Source organism: Hypomesus nipponensis, chromosome 13, assembly GCF_054491055.1.
Source record: "Hypomesus nipponensis isolate SF chromosome 13, ASM5449105v1, whole genome shotgun sequence".
Lineage (NCBI taxonomy): Eukaryota > Metazoa > Chordata > Actinopteri > Osmeriformes > Osmeridae > Hypomesus > Hypomesus nipponensis.
In genome coordinates, this window is record NC_140373.1 from 4,855,723 (window position 1) to 4,871,174 (window position 15,452).

General features: G+C 40.5%; 1 protein-coding gene across 1 annotated transcript; it reads right to left on the reverse strand.

Moving 5' to 3' along the window:
* Positions 1-1,295: 1,295 nt before the first annotated feature.
* On the reverse strand, positions 1,296-15,404 carry atp6v0a1b (ATPase H+ transporting V0 subunit a1b). The gene is made up of 22 exons (XM_084670467.1): positions 15,344-15,404; positions 14,353-14,520; positions 14,184-14,262; positions 13,871-13,968; positions 13,506-13,634; positions 13,183-13,265; positions 12,497-12,623; positions 12,314-12,396; positions 11,933-12,026; positions 11,125-11,337; positions 10,182-10,332; positions 9,707-9,846; positions 9,270-9,433; positions 8,968-9,058; positions 8,701-8,819; positions 8,380-8,596; positions 7,767-7,874; positions 7,156-7,356; positions 6,270-6,287; positions 4,898-5,015; positions 4,484-4,655; positions 1,296-2,304 (listed from the first exon to the last, which is right to left on the reverse strand). Exons 2-22 carry the CDS (start codon positions 14,467-14,469, stop codon positions 2,211-2,213), a joined length of 2,616 nt encoding a protein of 871 aa, XP_084526593.1. The 5' UTR covers positions 14,470-14,520; positions 15,344-15,404; the 3' UTR covers positions 1,296-2,210.
* Between the last annotated feature and the right edge of the window lie 48 nt (positions 15,405-15,452).

A 15,452-nucleotide genomic window follows, 5' to 3' on the forward strand; every position in this document is an offset into this window, starting at 1 on the left:
TTTAACCTCGGTACCCTGGACACATTCAAAAATGTGGCATTGTGAAATGCTAATTTTAATTGGACATATGTAAATGATCAAATTAGCTAATTTCCACTCAGTCATATTTAGTTTCCGGTAATGGATAATTAAAACTGACAAACGTTTACACACTAGAAAGGGGTGTGTCTAAGATGATCCACAAGTGCAGAGGAGCCCAGAGAGAAGGGAGGGGAACGGGTAGAAGAGGGTGTGTATGGGAAGGTCTGGTTAGGGGAGTGAACATTTATAAAGGGATGGAAGGACTTCTTATTGGACCAGAACTTCATGATATCAGTCACGCTGACTGTTGAACTGTGTACACACACACACCACTAAATGTTGGTTGTGCCACATAAATGGCCAGACTTTTGGTCGATGTCCTTTGCAAGATAGTTGTGCTATGAAGATTAAAAAAAGTATCTATAATCTATGATAAATGTATCTATTGGGATCACCAAATCAAAACGCTATACCCAACTATACGTGCTCTACAGTCTGCCCTGATTTTGTCCTTGGCTTTTGATATAAAACGCACTCTGTATTTACCACCTTGGGGCAGTTAGAGGAACAACAAACTGTTTTGATATGAGGGGTTTGCATATTCAGAAAAGAACCAGCAGACAAAAGATTTGACAGAGGATGTGTCGCTCTCTAGTGGAAAGGCAACACGTTTACATGGAAATACATAAAGCTGACTATAAACAACTATGAATAATCACTGCTCACTTGTGACTGTATCATCAACTTGTGATTGATGTAATCCTTTGCATACTAGAGGCCTTGACTTGTACCAACCTGGATGAAAAATGGGACCAGTTTCAATATAAAAAGTGTAGATTTTGGGTGTCCCTCTGCCCAGGAATAATAAAGTAATTTAACTTACAGGCCAACTCAACCAGGAAGTGTGGAGCGGAGGTTGCCTGGAGTTCCCATTAAGTGATGCATTGTCTTATTAGGTTGTTGTTGTTTTCGGTCTGTTCTAGGGCCATATGGATGAACCAGATTAGGAGATGGAAGGACTGGTTTGGCAGTGGAGCTTCCCTTTGTGTACTTATCGTCATGGTGTTCTTTCAATTTAAACAATAGGAGACAAAAATATTCTAGGGTTCACCCCCAAAAGTTCAGTATGTTACAAGTCAGTGATTGGAAAGAATTTATTTTGAATGCTCAAGTTTACTTCACTTCAGCGCCTGCAGAATAATGCACAGAGATTGGGATTTGCCTCAGAAATATGTAGGTTTGTGATAGTCACGCAGTACAAAACAAGGACACAGTTTTCCCCAAAGCTTCATTTATAAGTGATCTTTAAAAACACATCCGCTAACATGAAACAAAATCCACTCACACAGTACTTGTTACGCTGCATAGCAAATTCCATAGACAACAACAGAAACTTGAATGACAAACTCCCGGGGCCTGCTTACACTTGCTGCATAAACGGATACACACACAAGGGTTAAACACAATATTTGACAGAAAACAACATCTATACAAATCACACTGGATTAGTGTTGCAATGGACTGATATGTTCCATTGCTGAACAAAGGATAAAACAAACTAAATCAGAAACCATGACTGAGGCTCTGGCCTTTTCTGGATAAAATGAAAACGTCTAGAAAATGTCTAGAAACATATCAAACTAGTAACAAATACAAAGTATGTATCTACAAACTGCTGTAGAAAACAACTTGACACACAAGCATCACTAGCTGTAAATTATAATTTATTATGGAGTTGATAATCTGATTATACCAATATTTAAATAGAATTTTAACTTGTTGCTTTAGAAGTCATTGCATTTGTCCTAATGGCATCGATTCAAATTTCGCTCTGACTCCCAAGATATTCAAGCATGATATTTAGATACTGACTCACACATAGTGTTCCAATACTTCGACCACATGCAGCACAAAAACAATACTCATAGGGTGGGACATTCCTGTTCACAGATGTACTGACACTATACTACTTAGTGACTTATAAATAATGCAGATACCATAGTATACTGAGACAAATTACCATGTATAGATGCTATGGAATCCCAGGAGTGTGTTGTCAAATACTTGCAATAACACTTCACAACATGCCCCATAGAGGGCACAACCAGGCTGTGGGTGGAGGGTGGGTCCATGCAGAGATGGGGAGTCCTGAAGCTTGGGGATCTTTTATAGCACTGGATACCATGTTTTCATTCATCGAACCGGCCCTCGAAGATACTCTCAAACGAGAACGGGACAAACTTAAATCCTTGTCCACAGTAGAACTTATTCTGGAACTCCACCCTAGAAGTAAAGAAACGAGGGATGAATATGAGCCCATGCTTATCATTCAATCTGGACACAAGAATGTGGCATTACAGAAAAAAACTTTCCATTTACATCACTTGCAAAGTATCATAGTATTTAATACATCCTATATTTCCAAAAAGAATACGCAAATACCCAAATTGACCATAACTTTCAGAGAAATGTGACAGTTAAATCCAGGTGGAATCCAGGTGATTTTCAAATGTAGGAATCCTTTCCCCATTAGAGCACATCTTAGGCTTTTTAACAAGCAGCATGTTCTGCAGTTATGAGCCCAGATGGTTGGCAGCAGGACAACATCCATTCCAAATAGGCCTCTGTAGAAATGTTGGCCTTTTCAACCCCCTTGAGCCAATTCACCATCCAGTACATACTCAATACGTACTGGACTTATTGTTGCTTAATTTTGGTTAGGAAATTACAAGAGGTTGCCTTTTACACAGTTTGTAACTCTATTTGGTTTGCACCACATCATAATATTCAAATGATGTCATGACAATCTATGAAGGACGATCGTGAAAGGTAAAATGATAAAAACAGAGCCTGAAAACAATATGTGACCTTATTGCTCAATCTAATCTTAATTGTAATTAAACAAACATTATAAAGGGCTATAGTACACTGAAATTTGACTTGGGACGCACAATAATGTCTAACCCAATTAACTGTTAAAAGAATACTAATGGCACTTACTGTAACAAAATACTGATATGTTTTGTATTCTTTCAACTTGGAGTCATGGACATTTGTACCATTCTATTCATGTTAAAATGTATAAAAAGGAAAACCAATCCATGGATGTACTTTTCATGCACTTTGTGCTGAACATATTTCAAAGGGGATCAGCTTGAACAGCTAACAGAATGATTTGAAACTCCCTTCAAACTCCTGGTCTGTTCACGTAGTGAACTCTCAGATTCTCGTTGACATTTGACAGGTAGAACAGGGAATCATGGGAAGTGCCGAGAAATATCCCACCTCCTCGGCAAATACTTAGAAGCCAAGTTGAGAGAGGATGACATTTAACCATGGGGAGAAGAGCTGGGGGGAAAATGGGAATCCTTTCGTCTGCTTCAATAAGCAGTCAAAGTGAGAAAAAACAAGTAACTGCCATATGCTGTGCATTGCCAGCCTGATCTACTCTAAGACAATGTTTTTCCTCAGAGGGAGAGAGAAAGAGAGAGGCAGAAAGAGATTATGGTTCAAGACATTCCCATTTAATCACAGAAACCTTGTATAAGGCCACATGGGCATAACCCATTACCTTCTTGCTTCTGTCCAAACACACACAGACTCAACACAAACTATTTTCACTTCTCTCTCTCTTTTTCTCTCCACTGATTTCATGTCAAACCCATGAGGTAATGCTAGTCATTAGTACTTAATAGCAAAGAACCAGACAAGGGGGATTTGAAAAAATAAACAAGTCATTCTACATGGCATGCCAGATGACCAAGTAACAAGCTTTCTTTTCAGTTGTACCAATCCAGCTTGCTGTGACCCCCCCTCCACACCCACCCACCCCATTTCGTGACCCAGCCTGATATAGACATAAACATATGTTAGCTCCCACTGCATTATTTAGAATCCTGACTCACTGACCCTACACATGCTCCTCTCTTCCCCTATCCTGTGTAGTTTCACATCTTTAGGGAATTCCCTCTATCTTATAAAAGGGATAGCCCCTTTACTGACATTTTGCTTACACTGTGCAGATATGTTTCTGCCTATGACCTTTTAGAGAGGAGGAGCACAAAGGAAAATGAAAAATGGAGTATGACTTGAGGTGAGCAGACACAAATAGGACATAGATGGACTACAGAAACTCTGAACTGGATCATCCGTCTGTGATAACGTCCCCTCAGAGCCTTGCCCATCACATTCCATAGTGCCTCACTTAAATAACCACTTCAGCAACCACACAGGGTTGTCTTTGAGTTCACACAAGCACTGCAAAGCAGATCATGTGGGATCAGCAGTGAAGAAGGTAGTACTGGGTACAGATGTAGTCAGAAGGTATTTGGAGAAGAACCAGGTATTCCAGAACCAGATATTGTTTTGAAATAGGAAACTATTTTCTGTATGTCAAAGGAACAACAAGCTGCCAAGAATGTTTTTTTTTTTTTTCTCACAGGAGAAGTAATGTGTGACTCACCAGTGCAGGCGGAGTGCGTGCAGGAAGGCTGACAGGCCCTCCATGATGAGCAGGATGCACACGGTAAGGGTGGCGAAAGCTGAAAAGATGATTGACAGGGCAAAGAACCCACCCCCGCTCCTGGAAGACAGACCGAGGTGCATTACCATGGTCCACAGCACTTCTGACAGCTCTGTGGAGGAAAAAGAGAGAAAAAGAGAGTTAATAGTCAATCCAAGACTGCAGTGTATATATATAAATATGTTCATATACTTATGAATATACGCTGTATTGTAAATGCTATGCGCGACGAGAAGGCTTATGTGCTTCTACAAATGTGTGTGCATGTGTGTGCGTGTGTCCATGCGTGTGTGTGCATGTGTGTGTGCGTGTGTGTGCGTGTGTGTGTGTGCATGCGTGCATGCGTGCACTCACGTGCATGAGCCAGACTGAGGGCCCAGAGGCGCAGGTATGAGGCCGTGTTGGAGATGCAGCCCAGACAATACTCTATGGTGTGAATGGCCTGGTGAACTGCAACATCTCCAAAATCAAACTGTGGAGAGAAGAGAAGGATTACAGAGCAAAGCCCGGTACAGAGAGTCATCATTTTAGATGACTCTCTAATCCAGCAGAAAACAACTCATCATCACAACGATAGAGATACAGCAAGAGTCAGCTATTTGTATTCAACATCCAATCTGTGTTGATGGACTGAACAGTAAGATAATTGTGTAAAAGTAAAACATTAAAAAAAAAACATTTAAAGAAAGCTTAATTTATGGAGGTTGTCTAAAATAAGGGTTTCCCTACCAAGTAGTTCATCATAACGTTCAACAGAAGTCAAAGTGTGTCGTTAGAGATTGATTATGTGTCATCTTAAAGGATATTCCTAATAACAAACCACTCGTCTCTCTTTTGACTTTCACTTGACCTTAGCGATAATCCGTCAAAACAACCGAGTGTTTTCCTTTCTATGCAAGGTCACAACACAAGGCCTGGTTTGTGCGTTAAATGGTTCTTTAATTCCACAACTCTCTACTACCCCTTGAGTACGGTAGGCTTCTGTAGCGAACAAGATAAAGAACACAGGAATCAAATACTCAGTGTCGCGCTTGTGCAGTTTAGCTTGGCAGGGCCCCTGTTTCCTCTTTCCACCGTTCTCGTTTGTCCTTCGGCCCATGTACAGTACACGGAAAAGCCGGTGCTAACACTCATTGTTTCCCTATGACAATACCTTAAACATGAAACATGAAAACAACGGTAGTGCACATGCTGTAATGGCAAATGTGAAGGGGTTGTATTGCTCTGATGATAGATTTCATCCAACTTTCCGACATCCATGGGCCATGTAGTATTGCATACAGCAAAGGTATAGGCCAATTTGAAACTTTTAAACCAGGATGTTTGGATTTCAGTTGATGTAGTGAGAGGGCAATTTCCCCCCCAAAAATGGTCCAACCAATTATATAAGTATAATGCCTGACCGTTTTGATTGTCCCAGATACTGTCATTGCACTGGGTTTGAATAAGCCTAGATTTTACAGGACTGATAAAAAAAAAGGTAATTGACATGAGGTATAACCACATGCCCTTTTAGACACACACACACATACATGCATACCCATGGCAGGACAGCTGTTGTTACTAACAAAGTAACATAGCTGCCTACTCTAAAAGTCTACTTTAGATATACACAGATCCATTCTGAAACATAAACACAGAGAAGCACAGAAGAGGACCACGTCACAAACGGAGAGACAGAGTGGACAGCCGCAAAGCATGCTGGGATCGCATTCCCCTGTCTTACCGGTTCCTCATCAGAATGCTTGAAAGTAATGAAATGTAAAATGTTAGCGGCGAGGTTTAGGACGTTATGCAGAAGTCATGTCATGACAACCACTACATATCTCTCAAAGTAAAAACAGCATATAATCACATCTTTGATTTAGTATCTCAACATTCAGGGCAAATATTAAAGTTAACACAATAACTCGAATAGCTAGGATTATTCATGTAATATTATGTGAGACCACAGTCCGCTGATGCAAAACATTTTCCTGAATTCCATTCCTTGCTGTAAGGACTGATGGTTCTCAGGCAACATCACCTCACTGTTTACGTTTCTGAACTCAGGGAAATGGAAAATCTGTCTCTTATCTTCTCCACTCCCCTCTACTGTGCCCACATTCTCCCCATCCCTAAGTAACATCCAGAAGAAAAAAAACTTTTATGAAAGAGGTCTAACCCCCCAAAAATACAAAACTTATGTGTCTTAACTAATAGAGCTATACAGGTTTTTGAATGGGTCATGAACAAATCAATGTGTTTGTGATCATTACGTGTAAATTATTACGTTTCTCCAGTTGAACACAGTAAACTGAAATGTTTTAACTGACACAATTTCAACTGCGGTTGTAGTCTGATGGGATGACGGGTATTCAGAATGATAGAGTAAGATGTTAAGAGTGAGTGTGAAAGATATCGTCAAGATAATTTTTGTTTTGAGAGTTGCATGGGGTATTTTCTGAATGAGAAAAAAAAAACAACAACAAAAATCTAAATCTGGATCGAAACAGGAGAACTTCGAGCAGGGAGGATGATCTTTTTTAAATTGAAACAACATACTTCAGTGACAAAACAGCACAAAAAAAACACAAACAATTGGATGATCCCTACAACAATTCTCAGCTCACCTCATCGCCTTCCTCCGAATGCTGGGAGAGTGCATCGTTGTCAATGATACCGGCCTCGTCCTCCGTGGGCCCGTTGCCCACCCGCACCCCTCCAAATTTTTGCGTGCCCTGTTGGGTGAGTCCAGTGGATGATGAGGACACGCCTGTTTGCTCTAAAGATTTCTCTAGATTCTCAGCAGGGGTTTCTTCCCTCTTCTGTGACTAGATACAAAAGCCACAAGAGCTGTGTCTAGCTTAAAGCACGCCTCGGGGTATACAGTGTTCATGTTTATGGCACCCAATAAGTAAAGGAAGTAGGATTTGGAGGTTTAAGAGATTGGATACTTGTTAGGTGCCTTCCACTATGCCAAGCCAAAGTTAGCCAAATAAATCATGCATGTTTTTAGAATAGTCGTTTACTACATAGCAAGTAGTAAAATATGGTTGAAATTGGGTCAAAAAGGTTTTTCCAAGGCATACTTTAAGCATAATTAGATGACAACACAACCAATCACATTACAGAATACAATGTACACTGAAATGAGTGGCAGAATAATGAAAGAAAAAAGGTTATAGGTTATACCAAGATCATAATAAGTCTTTAAAGGTCAGGTTGGATCAGACTGACATACCAGATGCATTTTCCACAGGTGCTGACGCCGTAGCACCAAAGTTTTCACAATCAGCATACAGGGAACACATGCAAGGGCAATCAGCACCAACAAAATCTGGATCCCCATCTACAGATTCAAACAAAAAGAGGTTAAGAGTGCATTGCAATGTGTAGCATTAACCACATATTAGTCATCCTGCCTTATGAACTCATTTCCTTGTTTAATTTCCTTGGTGTCCAAAGACAAAGAATCATATAATTGTATTTTAAATTGATGCTTTACCTTGTTTTATAATCTTAACTGTAGCACTTTGAGATTTGTTTTCGAATGAAAAGTGTGTTAGAAATAACATGTATTATTATTATTATTTAACAATAGCAAAAGAAAATTACAAGGGGGAAAGAGAACAGAGTTGGGCACCTATTGTCTTCAACAGTTTAGAATAACTTTACAGTAAATCAAGGTATTTAACTATATAGTCATGTGTTCCAATAAACACTACGTTGCTCACCACAACCAGATTGCCTTTCCTGGTTTTTACATTAGCAAGAGGCCAAACCTTTAGCCACTCAACACCAAAGAGCCGTGGACAGAAGGACCAAGAGGAGAGATATAAGGGAAGGGGTCACACCTGTCCTCTGTAAAGAGGTTTGTTGGTTGTATCACCGTAGTTGAAGAGGCACATGTTGATGAAAGCGATGAGCAGACTGGGAGCGTCTTTGGAGGTAAAGGCGTCATAGGCAGTCCACTTGTATAAGACCAGGAGAATGAGGTAGCCAAAGAGGCTGGCCATGAAGACGATCTCAGGGATGAATCCAAGGAAGATGTTAAGGGGTTTCTTGAAGTACCTTGAGAAAATCAAAAGGACAAGTGACTAAACTCTACCAAACACATCTCTTTTTGTCTTTGATAGCATATAAGTATTGGAAAATACAAGATGTCTGGAACTTACAGGTGGTTGAACAGACTAAGAGAGACTCCAAACAGCATGTGGATGACTCCCAGGATCACTGACATCTTCATCTTGAATGAGTTCAGGAAGGTCAGCTTATTGGTGGCAATGTTCCAAATCTGAGGACAAAAACAGCTACTTTAAAATTCAACTCATCCAAATGATTATAATCATCCAAAAATACACCTCGTGAAACTGTGAAGACACACGTCTGTATATTGCTTATGCAAAGTTTGGAAGGTAGTGGTACGTTTTAGTATTACTTACTGGGTCGATACCAAGAGGATAGGGACCGTTAAAGACACCTGGAACAGTTGGATTTAACTGTAACACTGCGTTCCCACCAAGGGTTTCAAATCTAGACAGGATAAAGAAAGACACAGTATATCTTATGAATCATAAGCATCACACTGTTAAGTGTAATAAATATAATTGTATTAGACAGGGCATGTTCTTATTCATATTTAGAGTAGAATGCTGGGTTAAAAAGTGTAAAACAGTGCTGCTTTAAAGTTGTCATTGCAAAAATGGCCTTTGGCTTTAAGTCGACGAATGAATGAATGACTTACGTCCAGTTTCCTCCTTTGTTTCCGAACATGGGCCTGACACTCCAGCCAGAGCCAAACATGTTGAGGGATTTGGAGAAGCAGTCATTGTAGATGATTCCAGTGTAGATGGAGAAGAGTCCCATCAGAAGGATGATATAGCGACCAGCAAACACCATGTTGAACATCTGCAGGAAAAAGGTTGCACAAATTGTAATATTTACTTTCATTAAATTGATCAGAATAATCATTAAATCTGTTAAAATAATTAAATAGCCATGATTCAACATTTGATCCATCCAAGTTCAGTAAAAAACAGAAATTCATAGGTGTTGTTGGAACAGAGGTTCTGATCTTAACTCGATTTTATATTAAATAAAACAGCAGAATCCAATTCCATCTGGTCCAAGTCAACAATTCTGAATGCATTGGATAAGGGTGCTATGGGAGTCGTTGGTTACCTCGTTGTCAATTTTCTGAGAGAGGATACGGCTCTCTCGGATGACCAGGTAGAGGGCAGCACAAGTCATCAGGGTTCCGTGGCCCATGTCACCAAACATGACGGCAAACAGGAAAGGGAAGGTGATGATGGTGTACGGAGCTGGGGGAAAGAAACCATGGTTACGTGTTGTGGCAAACCACAGAGGCCCGAGGATGAGACGCACATAATTCAGGAATACTCGACATCAAAGGAGGGTGAGAAGCACTGACTTGCGTTTCATCAACAAGAAAGACTCTTTTTGTTTTTAAAAAACACTTTTCAAACTAAACTAAAGAATCTTGCGGGGAGCCGCCTTACTCAGTCAATAGGCTACTCAGGTGATGGGGCAGTGACACTCGCAACCTAATCAGGCTCTATCTCTGTCACGAGGCCTCGATCCTCTGTGAGGCTGGTCAACTGTCGTTATTGTTCCAGTGTTTACTTTCATATATCACCTGGGTTAATCTCCCGGTAGTTTCCAATCCCGTAGGCATCTACGATGTTCTGAAAGCCTGAGGTGAACTTGTTGGTCTTGTTGAAGGTGGGCGGGGTCTGCTTGGTCTGCATCCTGTTGAGGATGGAGGGCACTGTCGATCCACTCCTCTCCTGTGAAACAGACCCAACCCTTAACATGTGTAAAACTGCTTTGTGTTATCCTCAATGTGTTTCTAGTGATGTGCATCCACTTGTATGGTGATGACTGACAAACAAATAATCCTTCACTTCACTCATACACCGATAAAAATATAACCCTATAGAGCCCGTATTGAAATGTCATTAATTGGTTATCATATTTCTTATTGTGTAGTAAAGGAAAGGCCAAAGGGATGATGGGTAAAATTGCTAAGTGAAAACCTTTCTGAAAGTTTGAGTTGTGAAAATAACAGAAATAGATTCAGGGCCAGCTTTTCAAACTAACACTGAACTTATACTTTGTTGGTTTTGGCTATGTACGAGCATTACTTCAGTGTTTACCTATTCCTATTATTTCTGCAAGCCTTAAGCTAGCGTCAGACGATTATACATAAAATTGAGTAAATCAACATCCCTGCGTCATAGCTTGGATTGCAGCAGATTGCCAGATTGGTATAACTGTCTCGGCTTGGGAACATTGCTGAGTGTGTCTGATAGGCTGTTGGCCAGTTTCAGTCATTCCTTTAAATTGGCAGGGGATGAAGAGATTCATGGGAACTGACATGGGACAGAAGTTGAGATTAGATTTATCTTGGGCTGGGCTACCTGGGGTATATGTCCAAAAAGCATCAAGAGAATGTATTTACTCAATAAAAAGTTATTTTATTAAGTTATGGGCCAATCGTTTCACCAAAATAACACCAAACAATAACAGGAAGTGCTGTCTGAGATTATTCCTTCCTTCCTGTGTTCAGGAAGACTTACCGTGCCTCTGCGCAGAGCAAACTGAATGGAATCCAGGTCGGAGACAGGGCACCACACCTCGGCAATCAGACACTTCTGGGTGACGTCAATGTTGCAGAGGTTAAGGGTGTGGTAGATGGCTTTCATCTTCCTGACCTTGATGAACCACACCCTCATGGTTTTGGACGCTGCCTGCAGAACCCTCTGCCTGTGGTCCTCTGTTTGGTTCAGCACCTGCAGAGAGGGTGAGGCAGCATGATGGCTTAGTGGGCTGGAGAAGGGTTGTAAAGGGAAGTATGTAGTGAACATGCTTTTTTTAACTGTCTATCATCAACAAAAAACACTTTTTATATGTTTTTGTTCATAAGCATAAAATACTGTTTGTCACAACTGTATTTAAAACCAGAAAAAAACATTTTTAAAATAATGATGTGTGAAGGCAGAGAATTGTATTAAGCACGGCAGTATGATACTGAGCAGTCATCGGCTCAGTTCCAAGAGCACCACCTCCCTAACTGGCAACAGCAATACATACTTCAGATTATTAAAAACAATATGGTCCTTCTTTCACCAATGAAGATAGGTTAGGGTGAATGCAATGAAATGCTATGAAACCCTGAAGCACACCATTCAACTACACTAAAGTACAGTATGAATGTGTTGCTTTTGCCAAACATCAAAGAGAAAACAGGCCTAAAAAAGTAAATAGAAATCCTAAAGAACCAAAAAATCCTATTTTTGCTCAAGTCCTATGGAGAGAAGGAAGACAGGGAGTGTTGTAATATAGATGACACACAAAACACTGTTGTCCAGAAAGTACAGTACACACCATTTGGAGATCGTCAATACGAGTGTTTACACCAGCTAACATCTCCTTCCTCTCCTGGGGTGTCTCAGGGCAAGGGTAGAGAGATGCACGGAACCTGGAGCAAACAGTGACTCATCGTCCATGTACTGCATTCTCATTGGCCTTGATCATTAATATGGATTTATAATTATAATATATATATTTCACACCCTTTCTAATTAAGAAAATAACAAATAGTTCCAACAAAAAATATAATCTATCCAAACAATTACTAATTTAGTAATCAAGCTTGCCCTTTTTCTCACAAAACAACTCATTGGAATGTTATCAATTGCACATAATCATATTCAGTAGTGTATGATCAATTTAAAATAAAAGTAAAGGAGGTACAAGGTAAAATACCCTTCACAGATCTTCTTGACCCTGTTCTTCAACTGGTCACCTTGGAAGAAGATGATGAAGACAGACTTGTGCACCTGATCACCCTGTGAGACATGAAAGTTAAATGAGAAACTGACATCACAGAGACACTTGAATCTGATAGCCATTAGACTAAAATAAGGTGTCATCTGGAGTTTCACAGACCGTAGCGGGGTCCTCGAGGGGGTCTTCAATTTCTGCCTGACGTAAAAAGACATTTCCCCGACACACCCTCCACAGCATCCTCTCAAAGGTGGGGATCCTCTCACGGCTGATCACCCCGGCAACAAACCTGAAAAGCCAAGACCACTTATCAATGTTCCTGTCCATAATCAGTATATTTTGTCTGTTAAATTTCCCCACATTTTATTTCGGGCACAATAGACAATGTATGTAGTCTGTCTCTGTGTGTGTGTGTTTGTATGTGTCCCAGTTCGATGTACAGTTTTACAAAAAATACAATACAGATGCCATCATGCCAGTCATTGACAATTTCTGGGCATGAAATTAAGAAGGAAAGATTCCTATTGAGTGGTCTATTTTTTCAATGCTGTTATATGACATCCTCTATAGCTTGCAATCAAACATACCAGGTCATGGAAGCCAATGTGTGTTCACACGAACACAATTGTAAGCGATCGATACGTTTCTCTGTCAGACACTATGAACTCAATCAAAATTCCATTGTCGATCAATGAGGTATAAAGGGCATTGACGACACAAGTTCAGTATAAACCTAGTTCTATAACGTGTTGTTAGGGGAACCATTTCTCCTCGCGAATGAATTGAGTTCCGACCTATCTACAGTATGTTTATATGCGGTGAACGGTGCATGGCGTCGAGTGACTCACCCCAGTCTGAGAGGAGCCCCCCGCCCCCCCTCGCTCCCCTCCATCAGGGAGGATGACTCCTCCAACAGATTGGGATCCTCCATCTGTTAAGATTGATTATCATTTCAGTTTGATGAATACACATGGCGAAACTCAAAACCGTAGTAGTAACGAAAATAAATGTGGGATCGGAGGGGCAGATAATGGTTAATGGGATAGGGAAAGATTGATCTAAACAGAGAGGCTGGGATGACAGTCAGAGACAGAGGAATAAGTAGAGGAAAGAGTGAAATCAGAGATTTGGGGGGCAGGTGTGGTGTCTGGGAACAGGGGTGGTGTTTTACCTCATCAAAGAACTGCTGGGTTCGCCGCAGGATGTGTTTTAGCTCCGTCAATTCCAGGAAGTTCTTCTTTAGAGCCTCCTGATTGGTGTTGATCTCCTTCAGCTCGTTCTCCAGCTTCTCAAACGTGGCCTGTCAAACAAAAGGGACCGGCCACTGATAACCCTGTATTGCTAAGAGGAAGACTTCTATCATTTACCCTTACCTTCACCCTTTACTGTGCTTGCACTGGTTTAGCAAGGGTGAGAAATCCTTGAGTAACTGCTACGTAAATATAGACATCTAAACTATTTTGTGACCTGTATCTTATGGCCTAGCAGAGACTAAAGTCCCAACTCTGAGTGTGTTGCTGACATATGGGTAAGTACCTCCAGGTCAATCATGTCCCGCGGGAAAGGGACCTCAGGGTTTTCTCCGGTGTCCACAGTTGGAATGTTGGCCTTTTTGATCTCCTTCTCAACAAACCCTGTAGACATAACATCATTGAGTAGTGACAGTTGTGTTTGAAAAAATCCATGCTGTTAAAGCCGTGTGCTGTCTTTTGTTGTGTAATTGTGTCTTTATATTCATATATGTATATGTTAGCTTTATAATATATTGTGATATGTGTAACAAGTAGGACAGCATGTCCTACGCAATGCTGAATCTATATCTAATCATAAGTTAACTTTAATTACTCACTCAGCTTCCTGTCCATCTCTTCACACCTCCGAACTTCATTCACAAACTTCCGTTGAAACACATTCACATCTGGATTGAGCTGAATAATAATAAAAAATAAGCGTTATCACAAATAAACTGTATCAGAGGAATTTTTACAGATTCGTATTTCCATCTATACTGTACTTACATCCCTGAACTGAACCATTCCCAGTTCCCCCAGCTCACTGACACAGCAATATGCCGCCTCAGACTGGAGGAAGAGCTGGGCCAGGGTCATCTCCTCACTCCTGAACAGTTCCCCCATTGTGACCTCACACTATTAGATCCAGTGAACAGTTAAAACTCTCACCAACACCTATTAGGAAACAAAAATATTTATATTATCATCAACAAATCATAATTGTTGTAAATATTATGTACTGTATGGCTTAGTTTAGACCAATGATGTAATTTGAGAGGTGTATGTGTGGCTGTATGATGGCCTAAACAAGGGCAATTGGCAATAATGCAGTTTGATAGTCCCCAATAACTGTAAAACGTTATTGGGGACTGTGACCAATAACACGCGCTGTTTTGCAGAATCGTTCAGGCTAACGTGAATGGCCTGTTGCTGCAATGTCCTTCGTTTCTCAAGGACGCCATGACGATGCTGCTGTAGTTGTACCATCTGGAATGGCTGAGTGGGCGGTGCAGAGCATCTCTCAGCGCTCTCTAATACAGAGCCTGCCTGGTAATGATACATATACAGTAGACCCACATTTCCAGTCCTCACGAGCCTATATCTATTTTGTACTACATCAATATTTAAATGTGAGTGAACATTAAGTAGGCTAAATGTAAAATGATCGTGATTATGACTGCAGGAAAATAAAAGGTTTTTGAAATGTCATCATAATACATTTTATTTTTTCGGTCGTATATGCAACTGCAAGGTGTTAAGAGGTTATGCATAATTCCACTGAAAGATATCGTAGTATGTTTTCATTTCCAATTTAAAGAAATAGCCGATAGAAACAGACAGCTTAGCCTTATTGTCGTATATTCGGACAATTGGAGGAATATTCGCAAGATATAGTTAGCCTTACAAATTTGATACAAAAAAAATGCAGACAATAATTTGACAGAATGTTAGATTTTAAATCAAATCGACATTTTCGATGTCGTGTTTTGTGTCTTACCGTTGGAAGGGCCTTCTATATCTCCCCAGGTCGGTCGAAGCCTTCCTCTCGTTCTTCCCACGAATGAATGTGATGTCACGCAAATCTGTCGTGTTCGTGAGGAGGAGGA

What these genes read in the sequence shown, in the direction of transcription:
- atp6v0a1b (XM_084670467.1), bottom strand. Translation starts at nt 14,469, where the DNA reads ATGGGGGAACTGTTCAGGAGTGAGGAGATGACCCTGGCCCAGCTCTTC. An exon ending in GTATTGACGATCTCCAAATG is followed by an intron (nt 11,338 to 11,932) that starts GTGTGTACTGTA and finishes CCCTCTCTGCAG; the next exon opens with GTGCTGAACCAAACAGAGGA. An exon ending in CCTCAGTCTGGCTCATGCAC is followed by an intron (nt 4,656 to 4,897) that starts GTGAGTGCACGC and finishes TTTCCTCCACAG; the next exon opens with AGCTGTCAGAAGTGCTGTGG.